The 18,440-nt window shown below is 33.1% G+C and overlaps 1 protein-coding gene across 1 annotated transcript; it reads right to left on the bottom strand.

Annotated features, from left to right (window-relative positions):
- Positions 1 to 1,528: 1,528 nt before the first annotated feature.
- On the bottom strand, positions 1,529 to 13,803 carry LOC145257985 (uncharacterized). Its single transcript, XM_080115710.1, has 3 exons — positions 13,693 to 13,803; positions 8,889 to 9,055; positions 1,529 to 1,734 (listed from the first exon to the last, which is right to left on the bottom strand). Exons 2-3 carry the CDS (start codon positions 9,043 to 9,045, stop codon positions 1,529 to 1,531), a joined length of 363 nt encoding a protein of 120 aa, XP_079971836.1. The 5' UTR covers positions 9,046 to 9,055; positions 13,693 to 13,803.
- Between the last annotated feature and the right edge of the window lie 4,637 nt (positions 13,804 to 18,440).

Genomic DNA, 18,440 nt, shown 5'->3' with positions numbered 1-18,440 from the left:
GAACATCAAGACAGAAACCACTCACCTCCGTGTCTGGAATGATAACCAGCAGACCGTGGATGGGGCAATTATGTACGTATTCTTTTTCACAATCTGAAAATATGAAATATATAAATATAGAGCTACTGCTACTTGCGAAGGCATACAATTAGAGGGAGGAGGGCCAGAGGATAGCCAATATATATATATATATATATATATATATTTTTACACAGTGATCACCACTTATCAAGGCCCTGAAGCCACTCAGGGATAAGGGTTATTGCAAGTACATATATATATATATATATATATATATATATTTGCCTTACTGCCCTGTTTTTCCCTCTCTGATCTTAATTCTAGATGTGTCTCTACTTTCTTATAATCATTCTCACAAGAAATTTGAAATTTCACATTTAATTCAAATTGTTTTTACATACAGACACGACAACACACTGAAACACCAGAACAAAAAATGTCTATTCCAGAAAAGTCTGTTTTAGAAAACTTCCAAAGTTTAAAAATTTGAGAATATGAAAAAATTTTAAGGACAAACTTTTCCTGTTATGTAAATGAAATTCAACGTCAAAGCCAATATTCTTTAAAAAATGTATACACTTACATATGAAAGAATCCTCGGGCAAAATTTCTAATTGCATGCACGTTGTCGGCTTTTCACGTAAAATTCTTGTCGCAAACGGAATCGATTTAACCAACATCCGTTTTGGAAACTGGATACAAATTAAAAAATTTAAATAAAGAATAAGAAAAATATTAACGACTGAATTTCTTACAAGTAACGATAAAAAACAATTATTTTTTGAAGACGAAAAAAGTGTTTCGAGATAATTCCTGGAAAGAATGCTTTCAGCAACACTCTAGAGGCGTCTTTAATTTTTGTCTTCAAAGATAAAATTTTGTCAGAAATAAATTATAAAATCATTTTTTAAAAAATGATTGAATTCAATCAAAACTAAAACTTATAAAAAAATAAAAATTGTTAAATTCTAAAAATTAAAAAATCCATTGATTTATGGTTCTTTACAAAATTAATTTCATAGCAAAAAAGACGGAGGATGAATATCAACTTTTGTCATTATTTTATTAAAAAGAATAATAATGAATTCATAAGGGAAAGAATTTAAATTTTAAATTGTTACCTTCGGAATTTCTGTTTTAATTTTTTTGACAGAAACTTTTGTTTTGCACTCTGAAAAAGAGAAAAATAAAAACAATTTTTTGTTTATTTTATTTTTTTTTTTAATCAAAATTAGAATTTTTAAAGTTTTTTTTTTTATTTTTTTAAGTCTAAAATTTTACTCTTTTATCATTTTTTTAAACGTGATTATATTGAATGCATTCTTTGCCATCTACATTATTTAAAACTATTTTTTTTGTTTTATCAAAACATGAAAATTTATTAAAAGTTTATTTTAAAAAAAAATCACAATTAATGGTGATTTTTTTATTTCTATTTTTTTCACAGAAAGGGAAGAAACTTTTATAGATCGAACAAATGAAAAAAAAATTGCATAAAAATTTCAAATTAGCAGATGATCCCCATTTCATATTTAATTAATGTGAAAAATTTGAAGTAACAAAAATTACCAGTTGATGTTTTTTTCTTGTTATAACTTGGCAACCATTCCATATCATCATCTTCTTTTTCTTCGTCTTCCTTTCCAAGTTTTTTCTTCATTCTTTTCTTTTCCTTCGCAGATTTCATAAAATTTGGTTTTTCAGGAAAACAACCTGTAATTTGAAACACAATTCATATTGGAAAATCAAATGAAAAGTTGTGATTAGTTTTATATCAAATTGATGATTGAATTTAATTTTAATAAATTTTTATCAAAATTAAATTTAATTCAAAAATAGCTGCACATTCACAGTATGTACTGTTTTAAATGATCTAAGAATTTCTTTTAATCATTAAATTAAAAAATGTAAAATTTATTCTTAAAAAGTTAATTAAAAAAATTGAACTATTTTTCACATTTTATAATGAAAAAATATTTTATAATATTTGATGAAAAATAATTTGATGCTAATTTAATTTAAAATTTCATTTAAATACAAAAAATTTAAATGTTAAAATTTTCTTTAAATCTTTAAAAACAATTTTAGATTAAAAATGTTTGGTTTTGTTATTTTTTATATAAATTTTATATATTTTTATATTTTACGATTTAGAATAAATTGGTTTTCCTCAGTTTTTAAGTTGTTAAAGACATTCTAAAAGCAATCTTTTGTATAATTCATGATTTTGGGGTTTAAAAAATTATAGTACATTAAATACCAAAATTTGGAATTTTTAATATTGAATTTCAAGGCAAAGCAACGGTCTCTACTTAATTGTCATGTCACAGTAATGAATATATCCAGAAATTATGAAAAACCATGAGGTAGAAAAAAAAAATTATTAAAGAAAACATTTTTTTGCGAAAAAAAAAAAGAAGATTTTGTGTAAAAAACCCCCCAGAAAACTGCAGAGTTACAAATGGAAGTAAATAATTTGTAACTATTTCCATTTTTATAATATTAAAAAAATCTTAAAAACAATTTTAGATTAAAAATATTTGGTTTTGTTATTTTTAATATAAATTTTATATATTTTTATATCTTATGATTTAGAATAAATTGATTTTCCTCAGTTTTTCAAATCGTTAAAGACATTCTAAAAACTATCTTTTGTATAATTCATTATTTTTGGGTTTAAAAGCTTATGGTTAATTATATTAGGTGCAATTACCCTATAATACCGAAATTCGAAATTTTTAATATTCAATAATTGTAATGTTACAGTAATGAATATATCCAGAAATTATGAAAAACGATGATGTAGAAAAAAAAAATTATTAAAGAAAACATTTTTTACGAAAAAAAAAGTTATTTGGGTAAAAAAACAAAAAAAAAACTGAAGAGTAAATAATAAATAATTTGTAACTATTTCCATTTTTATAAAATTATTTTATTTTTAGCATAATTGAGTTGGCTCCCTTGTTTTGGCTTTCCAAAGAAATATGGCGATGGTTTTTTTATGAGAAAAATCGAAAATTCGTGTTTTTTTTTTTTTTTTAATAATATGTTAATATTTAAAAGAATTTAATAATGGCTAAAAACAGACCAACTAACATGCTGATTAAACAAAAAAAAAAAAAAAAAAAATGAAAATAAAGGTTAGCTAACCAGGTTTCGTTCCTCGCTCAACAGAGCTAAATCTAGGAAAATATGATTTAAAAAAAAAAAAAAAAGTCATGAATATGGCGGGGAGAAAAAAAAAGTGAAAAATAAACGAGGGAAAAAAATTTAAAACACTAACATCTGTGTATTGCAAACTTTTGTTTTATTTTTTCCTTATTCCAGCTTTGACTTTAATCCTGAATATTTTTGTCTTGTTTTCTTTTTATTTATCTTTTTTTTTTTCCTAAATCATTTTTGTCAAATATACTATTATTAACCAATACTTTTTTCTTGTATTTAAAACGAGAGAGAAAAAAAAAGTCTTCCATGAAATTGAACGTTTCCCAAATTATACCTGCATATTATCTGAACTCAAAAACACGCGGCTTTTTTTTTTCTCTAAAGTACGCATTACTTCTAGCTAGTCTAAACTTAATACCTAACCCTAAAGGTATTACTTCTTAACCAGTTTTTTTAAACAAGTAATAATAACCAGACTTTCCAATTTGATAAAAGTTCCATTATAGCATATTTATTATGGGGTGGAGCTGGAATGCTCAAACATTCTAGCTCGAAGTAGATAAAGGCAAAAGTATCCATGCATTAACATGGGAGGGGGGACTATCCTCAAGTACTATCCTAAGCTGGGAATGGGGCAACAGACTTTACTAAGTAGATATTAATAAGTCCATTTCACCTTTTTTTTTTTTTTAAATAGAGAGAAGATAATGCATGTGGATGTGTTATCGGCAGCCCCAGTAACTCTCGCTTCTCCTTTTTTGTCCTTCAGTCCTCATTTCCAATGAGTGATTTTTCTGACAAAGGGTGAAGAAAAAACTGCTTTCCAGGTCGGTAGTACTTTGTGAACAGTAGCCTGAGATGTCAGAAAATTTCTGTTTCTATGTCTATCCTTGTGGTCATGTCACTGAAGGTAAACGTTTCATCTGGGCTGATGTTATCCACCTGATAGTAAGGGACCCGAACCTTGGATTAACCACTAAGGAGGCTGTCCTATCAGCAGGTGTAAAGTACCGGGGCTGCTGTATTGCCATTTGGTAAATGGATTTTAGACCATACAGTAGTTTCTGGTAGGGCCTCTCGATGCCATACTAGTGGGTAATTATTACGGCTTTACCTTATCATGTGCTACAAAAAAAAAAAAAAAATGTCTTTTTCTCTCTTACTTTCCCTGTCTGTCCTGCTCTAACCAAGTCTATCGACCTGTTCCACAAATCCCAAAACCTCAACATGAGAAATCTCAAAAAACAAAAAAAAAACACGAATAAACCTAGAACCCCATCCTCCAACGTAGACCTCTACTACCAAATCTCCTTCTCCAACATCAGGGGTCTACGTTCCAACCCAATTATAGGAGATGAAACCAGACTTATTCTTTTTAAGTGAAACTGGCATAGGGCCGACCATCTCCCTAGATGAGTTCATAATTAAAGGATACTCTAACTTAACATCTAAATTTGATCCCCAAGATCACCATGGGCATGGAATATGTGACTACATTAAAGATGGCTTTCCATGTGGTAGGGATATCTCCAGAGAAGACCCTAATTTACCTTATATGTACTTCCGGGTTGCACTAGTTTACACCACTGCATTTATATTTGCCGTCTATTGCCCCTACAACAGTGGGGTTACTATCTTTAAGAGCATATCTGAGAAAATTGACCATATCCTGTCTGCTCATCCTTCGGCTAACATTCACATTTGCGGTGACTTCAATGTCCATAATGTGGAATGGCTGACCCACTCAAATAAGACCGATGATGAGGGGAAGTTCTGTCATGATTTTGCCATTGCCTATGACCTCACTCAGATTGTTCACGAACCCACACGTGTGCCCAATACTACCGGTCAGTATGCAAGCCTTCTAGACCTTTTCCTCACAACTTCCCCTGAGCTATGTTCATGTTCTGTTCTATCTCCTCTGGGATCCTCCGACCACTCCATTGTAGCAGTTAAGATAAAAATGAAATGTAATAAGTCTTCAGACGTACCTCTCCACCTTACTGTATATCGATACTCTATGGCTGACTGGGATAGCTTCTGTACATTCATATCTGATCTACCTCTGCATTCCATGTTTGAAAAAGATGTGTCCTCTATAGTATCAGACCGGACCGAATGGTTAATTGTAGGCATAGACCGATTCATACCATCTAAAAAATTCCAACAAAAACCTAACAGCCAGCCATGGTTTTCCCCAAAATGTGCTGCTGCCATCGAGCACAGAAATTACTTTTTCCATAGCTACCAACGTAATAGATGTACTGAAACAAAAGCTGCTTTCAGGACTGCCAGCAACCACTGTAAAAGAGTAATAAAAAATGCAAGAGAGCTATATGCTCAGTCCGTTAAATTCAAAGTAGCTGAGCACCGGCTTGGTTCCCACTAGTTTTGGCAAATAGCAAACAGGATCCTGAACAGAAGTGTGCGTTCTATCCCAACCATTATCAATGGACCTGAGGTCATCTCGTCAGCATCAGACAAGGCCAGACTATTTGCCAGGAACTTTGCAACTAATTCTACCCTATGTGACGGAGGCCATCAACTCCTTGTATTTCCTCCTATAACAGACACTATGCAACATACAAATATCTGTGCGTAAGATCGCCAAGATAATCAAGAACCTTGATTTCAGTAAAGCAACTGGCTCTGACAGCATTCCAGTTATAGTGCTGAAAAAGCTCCAACCAGAACTTGCCCCCATACTTACAAAACTGTTTAAGCGTTGCCTTAAGGAGAAGTGCTTTCCAACACCCTGGAAAAACTCATCAGTATACCCTATATTTAAGAATTCAGGTGAAAAGTCATCTGCCACTCAGTACAGACCAATAAATCTCCTGTGTGTCATGAGTAAGTTGTTGGAATCCATATTAAATAGAGAAGTAGTCAACCACCTCAGCAGAAATAACCTTCTTAGTGACACGCAATATGGTTTCCGTTCTGCTAGATCTACAGCAGATGTGCTAATGGTTATATCTCATAGGATTAGCGAATCTCTCGACAAAGGCTTCCTTTCCAGGGCAATTGCTTTTAACATATCAAAGGCCTTCAATAAGGTATGGCATAAGGGCCTACTTCACAAGATTTCCAGCTACAGTATCACTGGAAATGTTTTCTCAATCATTAAATCATTTCTCTCCGATAGGTTCATAAGAGTAGTGGTTGATGGGCAGAAATCAGAGGCCTGCAGTATTAATGTTGGAGTCCCTTAGGGGTCCATCTGGGGCCCAACTCTCTTCCTGATCTACATCAATGATCTCCCAAAACACATACTTAAATCATTCGTTGACATCTATGCTGATGACACAACCATATGGCAACACATCAAAGGCCGTAAATGACAAAGTTCTCTTTAATTCTCTCTCCTCTGATCTTGAGCGCGTGGTACCGTGGGGGAAGAGGTGGCTGATTACTTTTAATGCATCCAAAACCAAGCTTTTATCTTTACATCATCAATGCTCTGATCCCCATCTGGCATCAATTGAAATGGATGCCTCTCGTCTTGGAGAGGCTTCATGCTTTGACAAGCTTCTGGGTTTGACCTTTACTCCTGATCTGAAATGGAACACGTACATCAGGTCTGTTGCCAAGATCGCTGGGAAAATGGTGGGATCCTTCTACCGCTCAAGAAGTTATCTCACTACTGATGCAATTCTCTATCTGTATAAAAGCCAAGTAAGTCCAAAGATGAAGTACTGCTGCCACATCTGGGCAGGAGCTGCAAAAAACAGCCTATCCTGCCTTGACAGAGTACAAAATAAACTTCGTAGCTTAGTGTGTGTGTGTGGGGGGGTGCTCGTTTCTCTTCCATGCAGCCTCTCTGCCACAGAAGAGACGAGTCTGTCTTTGTTTTATCGTTTTTTCCATAGCAAGTGCTCGTCTGAGCTCAAATCTCTCGTCCCCCCTCACCAATCTTTCACGAGAAACACCCGTCTGGCTGAAACTACTGTCAATAACTTTCCCCACTCTTTATCTGTGCCTAAATAATTTTCCCCACTCTTTATCTGTGCCTAAATCCATGAGCAGAGCTTCTTTCTCAGAAGTGCACGACTGTGGAACTCTCTTCCGTTTGCCTGTTTCTCACCTGACTACAACTTGGATGTCTTCAAGTCCAACATAAACAAATTCCTGACAAACCGCCCCCTTAAGTAAGACACTCTATCAAAACCCCCAATACTAATGATTACTACAATACTATCTCATTGATTACTGTACACGTAATAACCCTTACCCCTGAGTGGCCTCCGGGCCTTAATAAGTGGTGACCTCCATGTAAAAAAAAAAAAAAAAAAAAAATGTCCTAAAAGATTTCATGACGTTTTTTTTTTTTTAATTGTATTTTCGTCGATTTAGCTCTGTTGAGCGAGGAACGAAACCTGGTTATCTAACCTTTATTTTCATTCTTTTTAATCCTGTTGATTGGTCTGTATTTAGCCTTGTTAATATTGAAGTATTTCCGACATTCCAATTAAGCAGATATTGATTGTAGTTGAAATTAACAGAAAAATCAATAAATATCATTTTTAAATCGATTTTTTGTTTTCCGAATTCCGTTATATTGTAGTTGCACCCATTATTTTAGGTAATCTGGAAGAAAGAGAGAGCCTGTTTCCTCCGTTTGCCTATAGGTGGCGTTACTGTCTGTCCACCCAGTTACGGAAGCACAAAATGTATATAATGGCACCCTTGAAATAAAAATAAATGTTTTTGTTATATTTTAATTTTAAACATGTTTTTTTCGTTGTTTTTTTTTGCAAACATATTTAAGTTTTATTTTTTTTTTTTTCAAACATATTTACGTTTTTTTTTGTTTTTGCAAACATATTTATTTTATTTTTTTGTTTTTGCAAACATATTTAAGTTTTATTTTTCCAAACATTTACGTTTTGTTGCTTGTTTATTTTCAAACATTTACGTTTTTTTTTTTCTTTCTTCTACGTTTCTAACAGAACATCCTTTAAGGAATACTCAAGAAAACACCTGTCACTTAAAATGTTATCAACAATTGCATCCATTATGTGGTTTGGCAAGGGTTAATTGGCGGCAAAAATCGTAATAGATTGCGCATGTTTACAAAATAATAATAAAAAAAAACTATATTTGAAAAAAAAAAAAATAACAAAAACAAAAAAATATGTTTGTAAAAAAAGAGAAAACGTAAATGTGTTTGGAAAAACAACAAAGAAACGTAAATGTTTCCCAAACAAACAATAAAAAAAAAATAAATATTAAAAACGAAAAAGAAAAAAAACATAAATGTTTGAAAATAAACAAGAAACAAAACGTAAATATGTTTGGAAAAATAAAACTTAAATATGTTTGCAAAAACAAAAAAAAACTGTAAATATGTTTGAAAAAAAAAAAACCCAAAAAACAAAAACTTAAATATGTTTGCAAAAAAACAAAAAAAAAACATGTTTAAAATTAAAATATAACAAAAACATTTTTATTTCAAGGGTGCCATTATATACATTTTGTGCTTCTGTAACTGGGTGGACAGACAGTAACGCCACCTATAGTCGAACGGAGGAAACGGGCTCTCTCTTTCTTCCAGATTATCTTATTTTATTACCAACACAACAAATGATTAGTGAGAAAGCAAAGTTTTGTCAGTTTAAATGCTATTTATGTCTGACTTTACAATATTTGCTTGAAACGAAAGAAAATGTGAACAAAAAAGCAATAATTCCAATCTTTTTTACCCATCATTAAAAGAGCTTCGTAGTTGCTTCGCATATTTCGCAACGTTTTCTTTTCATATTCCGACATTTCTTTTAATTCGTCGGCCGTGAAAAATGGTTCAATGCTTTCAGAAATGTTGCTGGCGTCAATTTGGAAATCATTTTTTAAACAATTCATATTCGTAAAACTGAAAGATAAATTACAAATTCATGCAAAGAAAAATTCAATTATTTAAAAAATAAATTGTACAAAATAAAAAAAATGAAAAAATTTTCTGAGTAAACCTATTAGTTTAGGCAATAGTTAATATATCTAAGTTAGCAATGTTTAAAAACCAATTATAGGTAAATTTGTAGTTTAGCGGCGTAAATTATTAGACAAAAGACAAACAAAAATTCATAAATACTATTGATTTTTATATAAAACACGTTAGACCCTAAGGCTGAAATAAATTATTTTCATTTGACAAAATACGACAATCGAAACCGCTTTATCTCTTTGAAAATTTGGCCTTTCTAAGGTTTGACAGACTGGCCTTTTTAAGGCCAAATTTGGCCTTTTTTCGCTTTTTCATTAATTGTTTTTGGCCACTATATATTTTTTTGTAATTCATCATCCCCATGCGTAATTTGTATACTGATAGGTTTTTTGAAATTTTTTCACTGGATTATTATTGATTGGACACTAATTAACCAAATTATGAAAAAAAAAAAAATATTATTTCGACATTTGAAAGGGGTGCTCACTTTTTAGTTACGACGCTCTGGTAAATCAGTCACCCATTTCGTAACCCATACAAACGCGGGAATATCAAAACCATAGAAAGTAAAAATAACATGAACCTATGGCATTTGTAAGTCAGAAATATATATTTTTTTCTTTGAGAAACAAAATAGAATGAAAATGATTTTTTGGTCAATTTTTACGACGTGCCCTAGCGTATTATAAACCCCCCCCCCAATGTTAAGAATGGCTTTCGGAATACCCCCCCTTCCAACCTCCTTATGTTAAGAACACCTTTCAAGGTTGGGGAGCGTGTTTATTCCGAAAGCTGTTCTTAACATTGGGGAGGTTGGGGTGCTTATAATACGCTGGGGGGAGGGGCAGGGGCACGTCGTAAAAAAATTGATCGATTTTTATTTTATTTTATTTCATTTTTTTTTAAAACTTTTTTTGAATTTTTTATTTTTGTGAAAATAAAGTTTCGAGTTTTTTTTTTTTAACTTAGTTCTTGGTTGATGAAAAGTGAGTTTGTGTTTTGTTTTTTTTGTTTTTAGTTTACCGGTGTTTCATTCACTTTCTTCATTAATTCCCATCTTGGGTTTCCGGAAGTAATCATAATTTCTTTATTAGCACATGTTCACAATGTTAAAAGCAAGCAAGAATTAAAAAAAAAAAAAAAAAAAAAAAAAAAAAGGAGCAATAAAACAAATGGCAATTCACTTCTTTATAAAATAGAAGAAAAAAAAATGGGTGACCAGAACGTTGTAACTAAAAAGTGAGCACCCTTCTCAAATGTTGAAATAATGATTTTTTTTTTTTTTTTTTTTCATAATCTGGTTTGTTAGTGTTCAATCAATAATAATCCAGTGATAAAATTTTTTAAAACCTATCAGTATAGAAATTACGCATGTGGGTGATTGGTAATACAACTCCACCAGAAACTGTAATTGTAACGCAAGGAGTGTCATTAAATTGTCTTTATGCAAAACATGCGTGTGTGCAGGGTCCACAGTGGTGTCTCACCAAATGCTAAAATTACTTTAAAACATAAAAAAAGAAGCTAAATGCGTGAAATTTGGCCAAAAATTAAGTTTGGCCTATTTTGGCCATGTTTTTTTTGAGCGCAAAATCAACTTTTTAAAAAGTATTTTTTTTTTAGATTTACAATATTTCCATCAAAGTTTATTAATTTTTGCTTTTAAATATTTCTGAATGGACATGACAACATAAACACAACTTGTTCTGTGCAATTAATCAAACAGTAAAAAAATAGAGACTCATTTTTAACTGAATATTTCATTTTTTTTTTAGTGAACCTTAGCTTCCCCTCCCTCCACCAACAGCTATATTCCTAATTTCATTTCTTTTTTCAATCTTTAGACAATGTTTAGAATTTTTCCAACTCAATTTGTAAATTTTTAAAAATTTAACGTAAAATGAGCACCCACTTTCTGGCCATCCAGTGATAATTTTTCGTTTGTTGTCTTTTTTTGTTTGTTTGTTTGTTTATATCCATTTTCATTCAAAAGGGTTGCTTTTCGGTGAGGTTAACTAAATTTTCCGAATGTCAGAACGAGGCTCGTCTACGGGACCTATTTATCTAAGCTGTACCTGTAATTTAGCGAGGGATGGCGGCTTTTAAAAGAACTATATTTCCCTCAAAAACTAAATAATAAAAAAAGATTCAAAAGATTCTTGAATAACGGTAATTTTCTTTAAATAATGCAAATTAATCGATTTAAAAAACCAAAACAAAATAAAAAATTACAGGACAATTCCAGAGAATTTCTTTAATTATTTTTCTAATACTCAAAAAAATATCGTTAAAGCAAGAAAATTGAATACCTAAAAATTTTAATTGACGCATAAATAAAAAGCAAAATATTTATAGCAGAAAATTCCTCTCCCGCCAAAAAATATTTCACTTTTTATTTATTCGGATTTGTGTTGAAAATTTCTTGTTACTTTTATCTTTTTAATTTTTTGTTAAATCATTAAGAAATAAAAAAAAAAAAAAAAAAAGTAAATCAAGAAATTTATTCATCAATTAAAAAAAACTTCATCCTCCCTATATTACATTTAAAAAATATTAAAATTTATTTTCTTGATGAGAGAGGCTTTTTAAAACTATATTTCCCCAATTTTTTTCTCGATTTTTTTTTGATCTTAGGCGGGAGAGAGTCGTTTTGATTTTTTTTTTTTTACTTCAAAATTGTTAAATTAAAAAAAAAACGAAAAGGTGGGGGGTCTGTTTAACAATCGACAGAGGTACGAAAAAGTGGTCAAAAATTCAAATCTATATATCTATAACAGTGAAAATGTTTGTCTGTCTGTGTACATTTTCCTAAATAACTGTCAATTTTCGGTCTAGATTCGAAATTTGGCATAAGGCGTATTGAGATTTAGAAAATCCTTTTAATCAGTTGCTGGCCAGAAATTTTGCTGTTAAGGGGTCAAAGTTCAACGATTTGACCTTTGAGAACTCTACCAAACTCCTCTGCCAATTTTGAGTCTAAGCACTTGAAATTTTAGATATAGATTACTTGGACAGGGATCTAACTTTATAATTCTATTTGAGCCCAAAACAATAAATGTTAAGTTTTAAAAAAATGACGTCTGCGTTCTCTACCAACTTTCTCTATGTTAGTTAAGGAAGACTATTATATAGAAAGGCATTACCGTACATATACACAATTTTTTAATATATACAAAAGCACAAAGTTATGAACAGTACATAGGGCCCAAGCAAAGCCGGGCGATACTGCTAGTATACCAAATAAATGTCAACAAAGTTTCTCTTCGGGAAAAGTTTTTTTTTTGTGTGTGATTTTACTCATTTTAAAACGTTTAATCGGTTTGAAATAGCTCCCCTCAATATTTAAAAAATAAAATTTATTTGCATTTGGAGGAAGGCTCTTTTTAAAACTATATCTCTTTCAGTATATTCTTTAATTTTCTATTTTGGGGCGATTAGAGAGACTCCCAAAGCAGTTTAGCCTTAAAAAAAAGAAAGCTAAATAAATAAATAAATAAAAAGGGTTAAATTCGCAAAATTTGGCCGAAATAAGTCGATGGTTCTGAAATGGGGGATCGATTTACGATTACACCACTTAAAAGATTGGTTGAATCCAAGTTTAGCGTTACAAATTCCAGAGAATTTTTTGAGGATCGGCACTATTGTTAAACGAATTATTTTGGGCTAAATAATATTTTTTGTTAAAAAAAAATAACCATTGTAAGCATAGAACAAAATATCGAAGCCGGTGATTTTGTTTACTTTATCGCCATCATCTAAATTGAAAATAAAAATGCCCGCTTCTTGTCTTCGTCATAAAATCATCCTTTAATCTGATTGGTCTATTTTTTTCTTCGAGAGTGACCTGCCCTTGCTTTTTTGGGAAGTAGGGGGGATTTCACTTTATTCAAAATAAAATAAAACAAACGAAAATATTATTAAACAAGATTTGTTTTTTTCTTCAAATGGGGTGGGGGGTGAAATTTGCCCTTTATTTAAAATAAAATAAAACAAACGAGAAAATTATTAAACAATAAAAAATCAAATCCTGTTAAATAATTTTTTCGTTAAAGTAAAAATCCCCCCACTTCCAAAAAAAAAAAAAAAAGAAAGGGCAGGTCATTCTCGAAGAAAAAAAAATGGTCCAATCAGATTAAAAGATGAATTTATAAAAAAGACAAGCGGACATTTTATTTTCAATTTAGATGATGGCGATAAATAAAACAAAATCACCGGCTTCGATTTTGTTCTTTGCTTACAATGGTTATTTTTAAACAAAAAAGACTATTTAGCGCAAAATAATTCGTTTAGCAATAAATAGTTTCCATCCTCAAAATATTTTCTGGAATTTGTAACACTAAACTTGGATCCAATCAAAAAAAGGTTAAATATTGAATTTTTGGATAAACTGGTTGATTATTGTCAATAATCATTATTGATAATAATCCGCCGAAAAATATTGAAAAAAAAAAAAAAAAAATAGAGGGGGGGGGGTAGGTAGATTCTTGAGATTCGACAAATTTCTTTAATGAAAGAAGAAAAATAAAATTTTTAAGATGAATAAAAATATGAAGTCAAATACTTACATTTTTATTAATTCAGGAACAAAAAAATATTTTTAAAATAATTTTGATGAAATGAAAAACAATTTTTAGCAAATGTCGATCGATGATATTATACGTTCGAATAAATTAAAATTTAATAACGATTTTTATTTATACCAATTGAACTTTAGCTGACGTTTTCCGGATTTTTTTTAAAGGTTCATTTTTTTTATTTTTGTTCCGCTTATTTTTTTTTATTATTTCTTTTCCTTTTCTTTTCTTTTTGTTTTCTTTCTTTTTTTCTTTTGTTTATTTTATTTTTTCTTTTCCTCATTTTGTTTGTTTTTTAAATTAAAAAAAATAGCTCCGCCCATTTTTTTCTTTCTTTTCCTTTTCTTCTTTCTTTTTTTTCTTTCATTTATTTTCTTTTTTCTTTTCTTCATTTTGATTGTTTTTTAAATTAAAAAAAAAAAAAATTAGCTCCGACGATTTTATCTTTTTTTTTTCTTTTCCTTTTTTATGCCGTTTTTCATTTTTGTATTAAATCATATAACAACTTTGGCAAATTTTCAAGATAAACTCGTTTTTATCATAAAACCATTTTTACTTTCAATCGTTGTTCAATAAATTAGGATTTGCTAAGAAATTTAAAACCAGAAATAAATGCTTCCAAATTTCAATAATTAATCGATTGATACGAAATAAATAATAAAAAAAATAATTCATACTTGGTTTCCATCTTACGATTTTCTTTTAAAATGACGACTTTTAATGTTTTCGGGTATGCTGAAAGCGAATATCACATTGAAATTTTCAGCAAATAAGTAGTTCTTCGGATATTAAGCAATGTAATTGCTTACGTTATCGCCGATGGCCATCTTGGTACGCACGTATAAGTGTGCTGCTTAGCAGCACTGCTGCTATAAGTGATGATCATTTTTGTACGCGCAAGCGCACGTTTTTGTCATGCGCGCGTACATAAATGGCCGCCACTTATAGCATAAGGAATAAGATTGCTAAATATCCAGAAGACTACTTATTTGCGGCAAATTTAAATGCGATATTCGTTTTCAGCATACCCGAAAACCTACAAAAGTCGTCACTACAAAAGTGAGTGCATTGTGTAATTCCAATTTGTTAATATTAACTTAAATAAACATTAAATTCTATACCGAATTCGCCTAATTTTGACGTGTAAAAATGTTTTGCAATCTTTTTTGGTACTTGTGGAGAAGCCCGTGATGTGTTGGGGTGTCACCAAAATAGAACGGAAAATGTAATTTCGTTCTGGTGCAAAAATACACGTTTCTAATTGAACACATGACAAAGAAGTCGAGCGTAAATGAGAAAATAAATGGCATCAATATTTTAATTTATTCACAAAATAATGTTTTAAATAAAAACAAAAGTAAATTTTAAACAACAAATTATATACACGGAAACTGATTTTTTTTATATTTAAAACGGAAAAACATGTCAAATTTATTATTTTTCAATTTAACGGGGAAAATTAAATGTAATCGCTTTTGCTTTTTGATAGAATGAAACGAAAAGGAAATGTTAAAACAACGAATCATATATATATATATATATATATATATATATATATATATATATATATATATATATATATATATATATCTTGGCAGATTCTATGTAGAGGGTTTTCCACGTGGACTGCTGGCACGCTTGTAGCTGACAAGCCCGATGCGGTACAAGCAGGTTCGGCCACAGCTGCTGCAGTCAAAAGTCACGTCAGGTGTGACTGCTGAGGCTTACCAAATCTTTCTCCTGCAGTGCTTCTCCCTCAGATTCTCTGTGCGGGAGATCTCAAAGCCTTGTGACAGCCTGGTGAACAGTATGCCGCCAGGTAGCATGGTCAGCATGGAGGTGGTCAATGTGGCAGTCACAGAAGGACTTCTTCAGAGACTCTTTATATCTTTTCTTTGGTGCCCCTGACGGCCAGTAGAGAGTTCGCCATATAGGACTATCTTGGGCAAATGATGATCCTCCATTTTGGAGATGTGCTCAACCCAGCGTAGCTGTGACTTCAGCAGCATGGCCTCGATGTTGGTGGTTACCACCTCTCGATGACATCAACACTGGTGACATAGTCACTCCAGTGGACGTTGAAAATGGTGCGGAGACAGCGCTGGTGAAAATGCTCGAGGATTCATTATTGGTAGCGGTAAATTGTTCAGGACTCAGAGCCATACAGAAGGGCAGAGAGTACTATGGCTCTGTATACACTGATTTTTGTGCAATTTTTTAAATGTCTGTTTTTCCAGACTCTGTTGTACAATCTGCCAAAAGCGTTGTTTGCTTTGGCCAGTCTGTTGTCTATTTCTCTGTCAAGTTTGGCATCTGATGTGATGGTACACCCCAGGTAGGTAAACTGGTGAACTCTCTTCAGCTTAGTCTCGCCAATGGTGATGTGGGGAGGGTGGTACTCTACCCGGGGAGCTGGGTGGTGAAGAACTTCCATCTTTTTCAAGGTAACCTCGAGTCTGAAGAGCTGGGCAGCCTCTGCGAAGCAAGATGTGAGGCACTGCAAGGCTGTTTCGGACAGGATGGGCGAGCTAAGTAGGCCCGATGGACTGATCTCTTCCTCTCCAACCATTCTCATATTTCTTCATTGTTTTCATCAAACCCATCCCAGCTCTTTTTAGTGGAAAACCCCAGGAACCTCCTCAGATGTCTGCAGGATGGCTGTTTTTAGTTGATTCCAGAGTCGCACAGGTGAGGGAACTTCCTCTGGGCCACTGACATTTTTGAGCTTTGTCGGTTGCGTGACACTGCTGTCCGAACTTTCACTTTCTGGTTACCACTTGACGCGTCTTCTCTCCACTCCAAAACGAACTTCTGCAACTTTAGCTGTTCTCTCCCCGAATCCGACTTTTCTCTTCTACAAATACAACTTCTCTGCTCGCAATCTAACTTCAGAATGCCTTCCTTCCCCAAATCACTCCTCTTTTATCTCCAATCAATGCCTGGAAGACAGATCTCACTTCAGCTGATTGTAGTTTGCTAAGTTTGTATGTTTTCCTGGGTGGCTCTCCCTTCCTTGGTTTGGGTTTGAAGTACAGCCGCATTTTGCAACGCACTAGGTGGTGGTCTGTATGGCATTCTGCACTGGGCATCGGATGTGTAAGACATCTCTGCAGTCTCTTTAGCGTATTAGGAGGTAATCTATGAGGTGCCAGGTTGTCTCTAGTCTGTCTTTTTACTGGAAGATAGCATTTGTGATGACGAGCTGCAGCTTCATGCAAAACTCCAGCAGCAGGCGGCCATTTTTGTTGCAGTTGCAAATGCCATGTCTGCCAAGCACTCCTCTCCAAGTAACTGCATCCCGGCCCACTCTAGCGTTAAAGTCATCGAGGATTATCACCTTATCGGCTGCAGGGGTGCGCCGCGGTACATAGCGAAGTTCTGAGTAAAATCTGTCTTTTTCTCCAGGTTTGCTTGAAGAGTTGGGGCATACACACTGAGAAGCATAGCTAATTCCTTATTCCTCAGAGGAAGGCACGTTGACATGATGCGATCAGAATGACCAGTCGGAAGGCTTTCCAGTGTGGAAGCGATGGAGGTTCTGACCAGGAAGCCCAAGCCCAAGAAATGACCCTCCGTTGCTGGTTTCCCAGACCAAAAGAGGGTGTATTCGGTGTCATGTTCCTGAAGGCTGCCAACCCCACTGAAGCGAACCTTGCTAAGTGCAGCGATGTTGATATTCAGCCTGGACAGCTCAAGTGCAATCAAAGCAGAGCGACACTCAGGTCTGTTGTTGTCGTCTTTGTCTAGCATAGTTCTGATATTCCAACATGCCAGCTTCAGTGATTTTGCACCCTTACAGGTGGGTGCATACCTTCCTTTCTTTGTAGTATTTCGACCGCATTGAGAGATGTCCATTGACCACGGCAAGCCAACTGGGGGGTGATGGAAAGAACTTTTTTTAGGCCACATTTTCTAGGCCCCTCTCCTTATGGAGCAAGTAGTGCTGTCCCTAGATAAGGCTGCTTGATCATTTAGGGTGTTGCTGAGTGATGTTGTCGTCTCCAGGGTCAACATCAGATGACCAATATCCTTAACCGCCTCCATGCAGGATTTGGACTGCGGCTTCTAGTGATCCTCTTCCATCTGCTGTTTTCGCTCCATTCCCATCGCTACAGGACTTAGTAAAGTTGGTGGCAAGTGGACGTGGATGTGTCACTCAGGCCTGTGCAGTGGGTACAGTACTGGTTCCACCCTTTACACCCGTGCCTCATCTGTCATGGCTCAGCAAGCTGGGACGGTCACAGCGAGGTCCACAGGTCGTAGGTTTTCGCTCAATATATGTTACCGTGACATAAGTTGACATGTATTCGGTTGTTTTCTAACAGTATTTTGTCTAGTTTATTATTTATAATACCTTTTCCCAAACGTACCCTTTTTGAGAGAAAGTCGGCTGCCATTTTGAATTTTCCAATACATCGGTAAACACTGTATGTTTTTCGAGCTGAATAAACATGTTACACTGAATAAAAACACAAAAAATATATCCAGTTAGGTAGAAAAGTAACTTATCTTGCCTTTGATAACATTTATTTGTTATATATTTGTTTTTTGACAACTTTTTCGAATCTATGTGTACAGTAATACAACCCCAACGCTTTAAAATAAGTTAAACCACTAAGAACTTTGCCAGTTAGGTAGAAAACGGACACTTAGAAAATCGATTTTATTTAAAAAAAAAACAAAAAAAAAACATTAAACAAGTAAAAACATTTTTTTAAAAATATTATGGGGGGGGGCTA

Source organism: Euprymna scolopes, chromosome 33 (assembly GCF_053919585.1).
Source record: "Euprymna scolopes isolate OS-2025 chromosome 33, ASM5391958v1, whole genome shotgun sequence".
NCBI lineage: Eukaryota > Metazoa > Mollusca > Cephalopoda > Sepiida > Sepiolidae > Euprymna > Euprymna scolopes.
The sequence above is the reverse complement of the archived record's forward strand: the minus strand, read 5'-3'. Positions and strand labels throughout refer to the sequence as shown.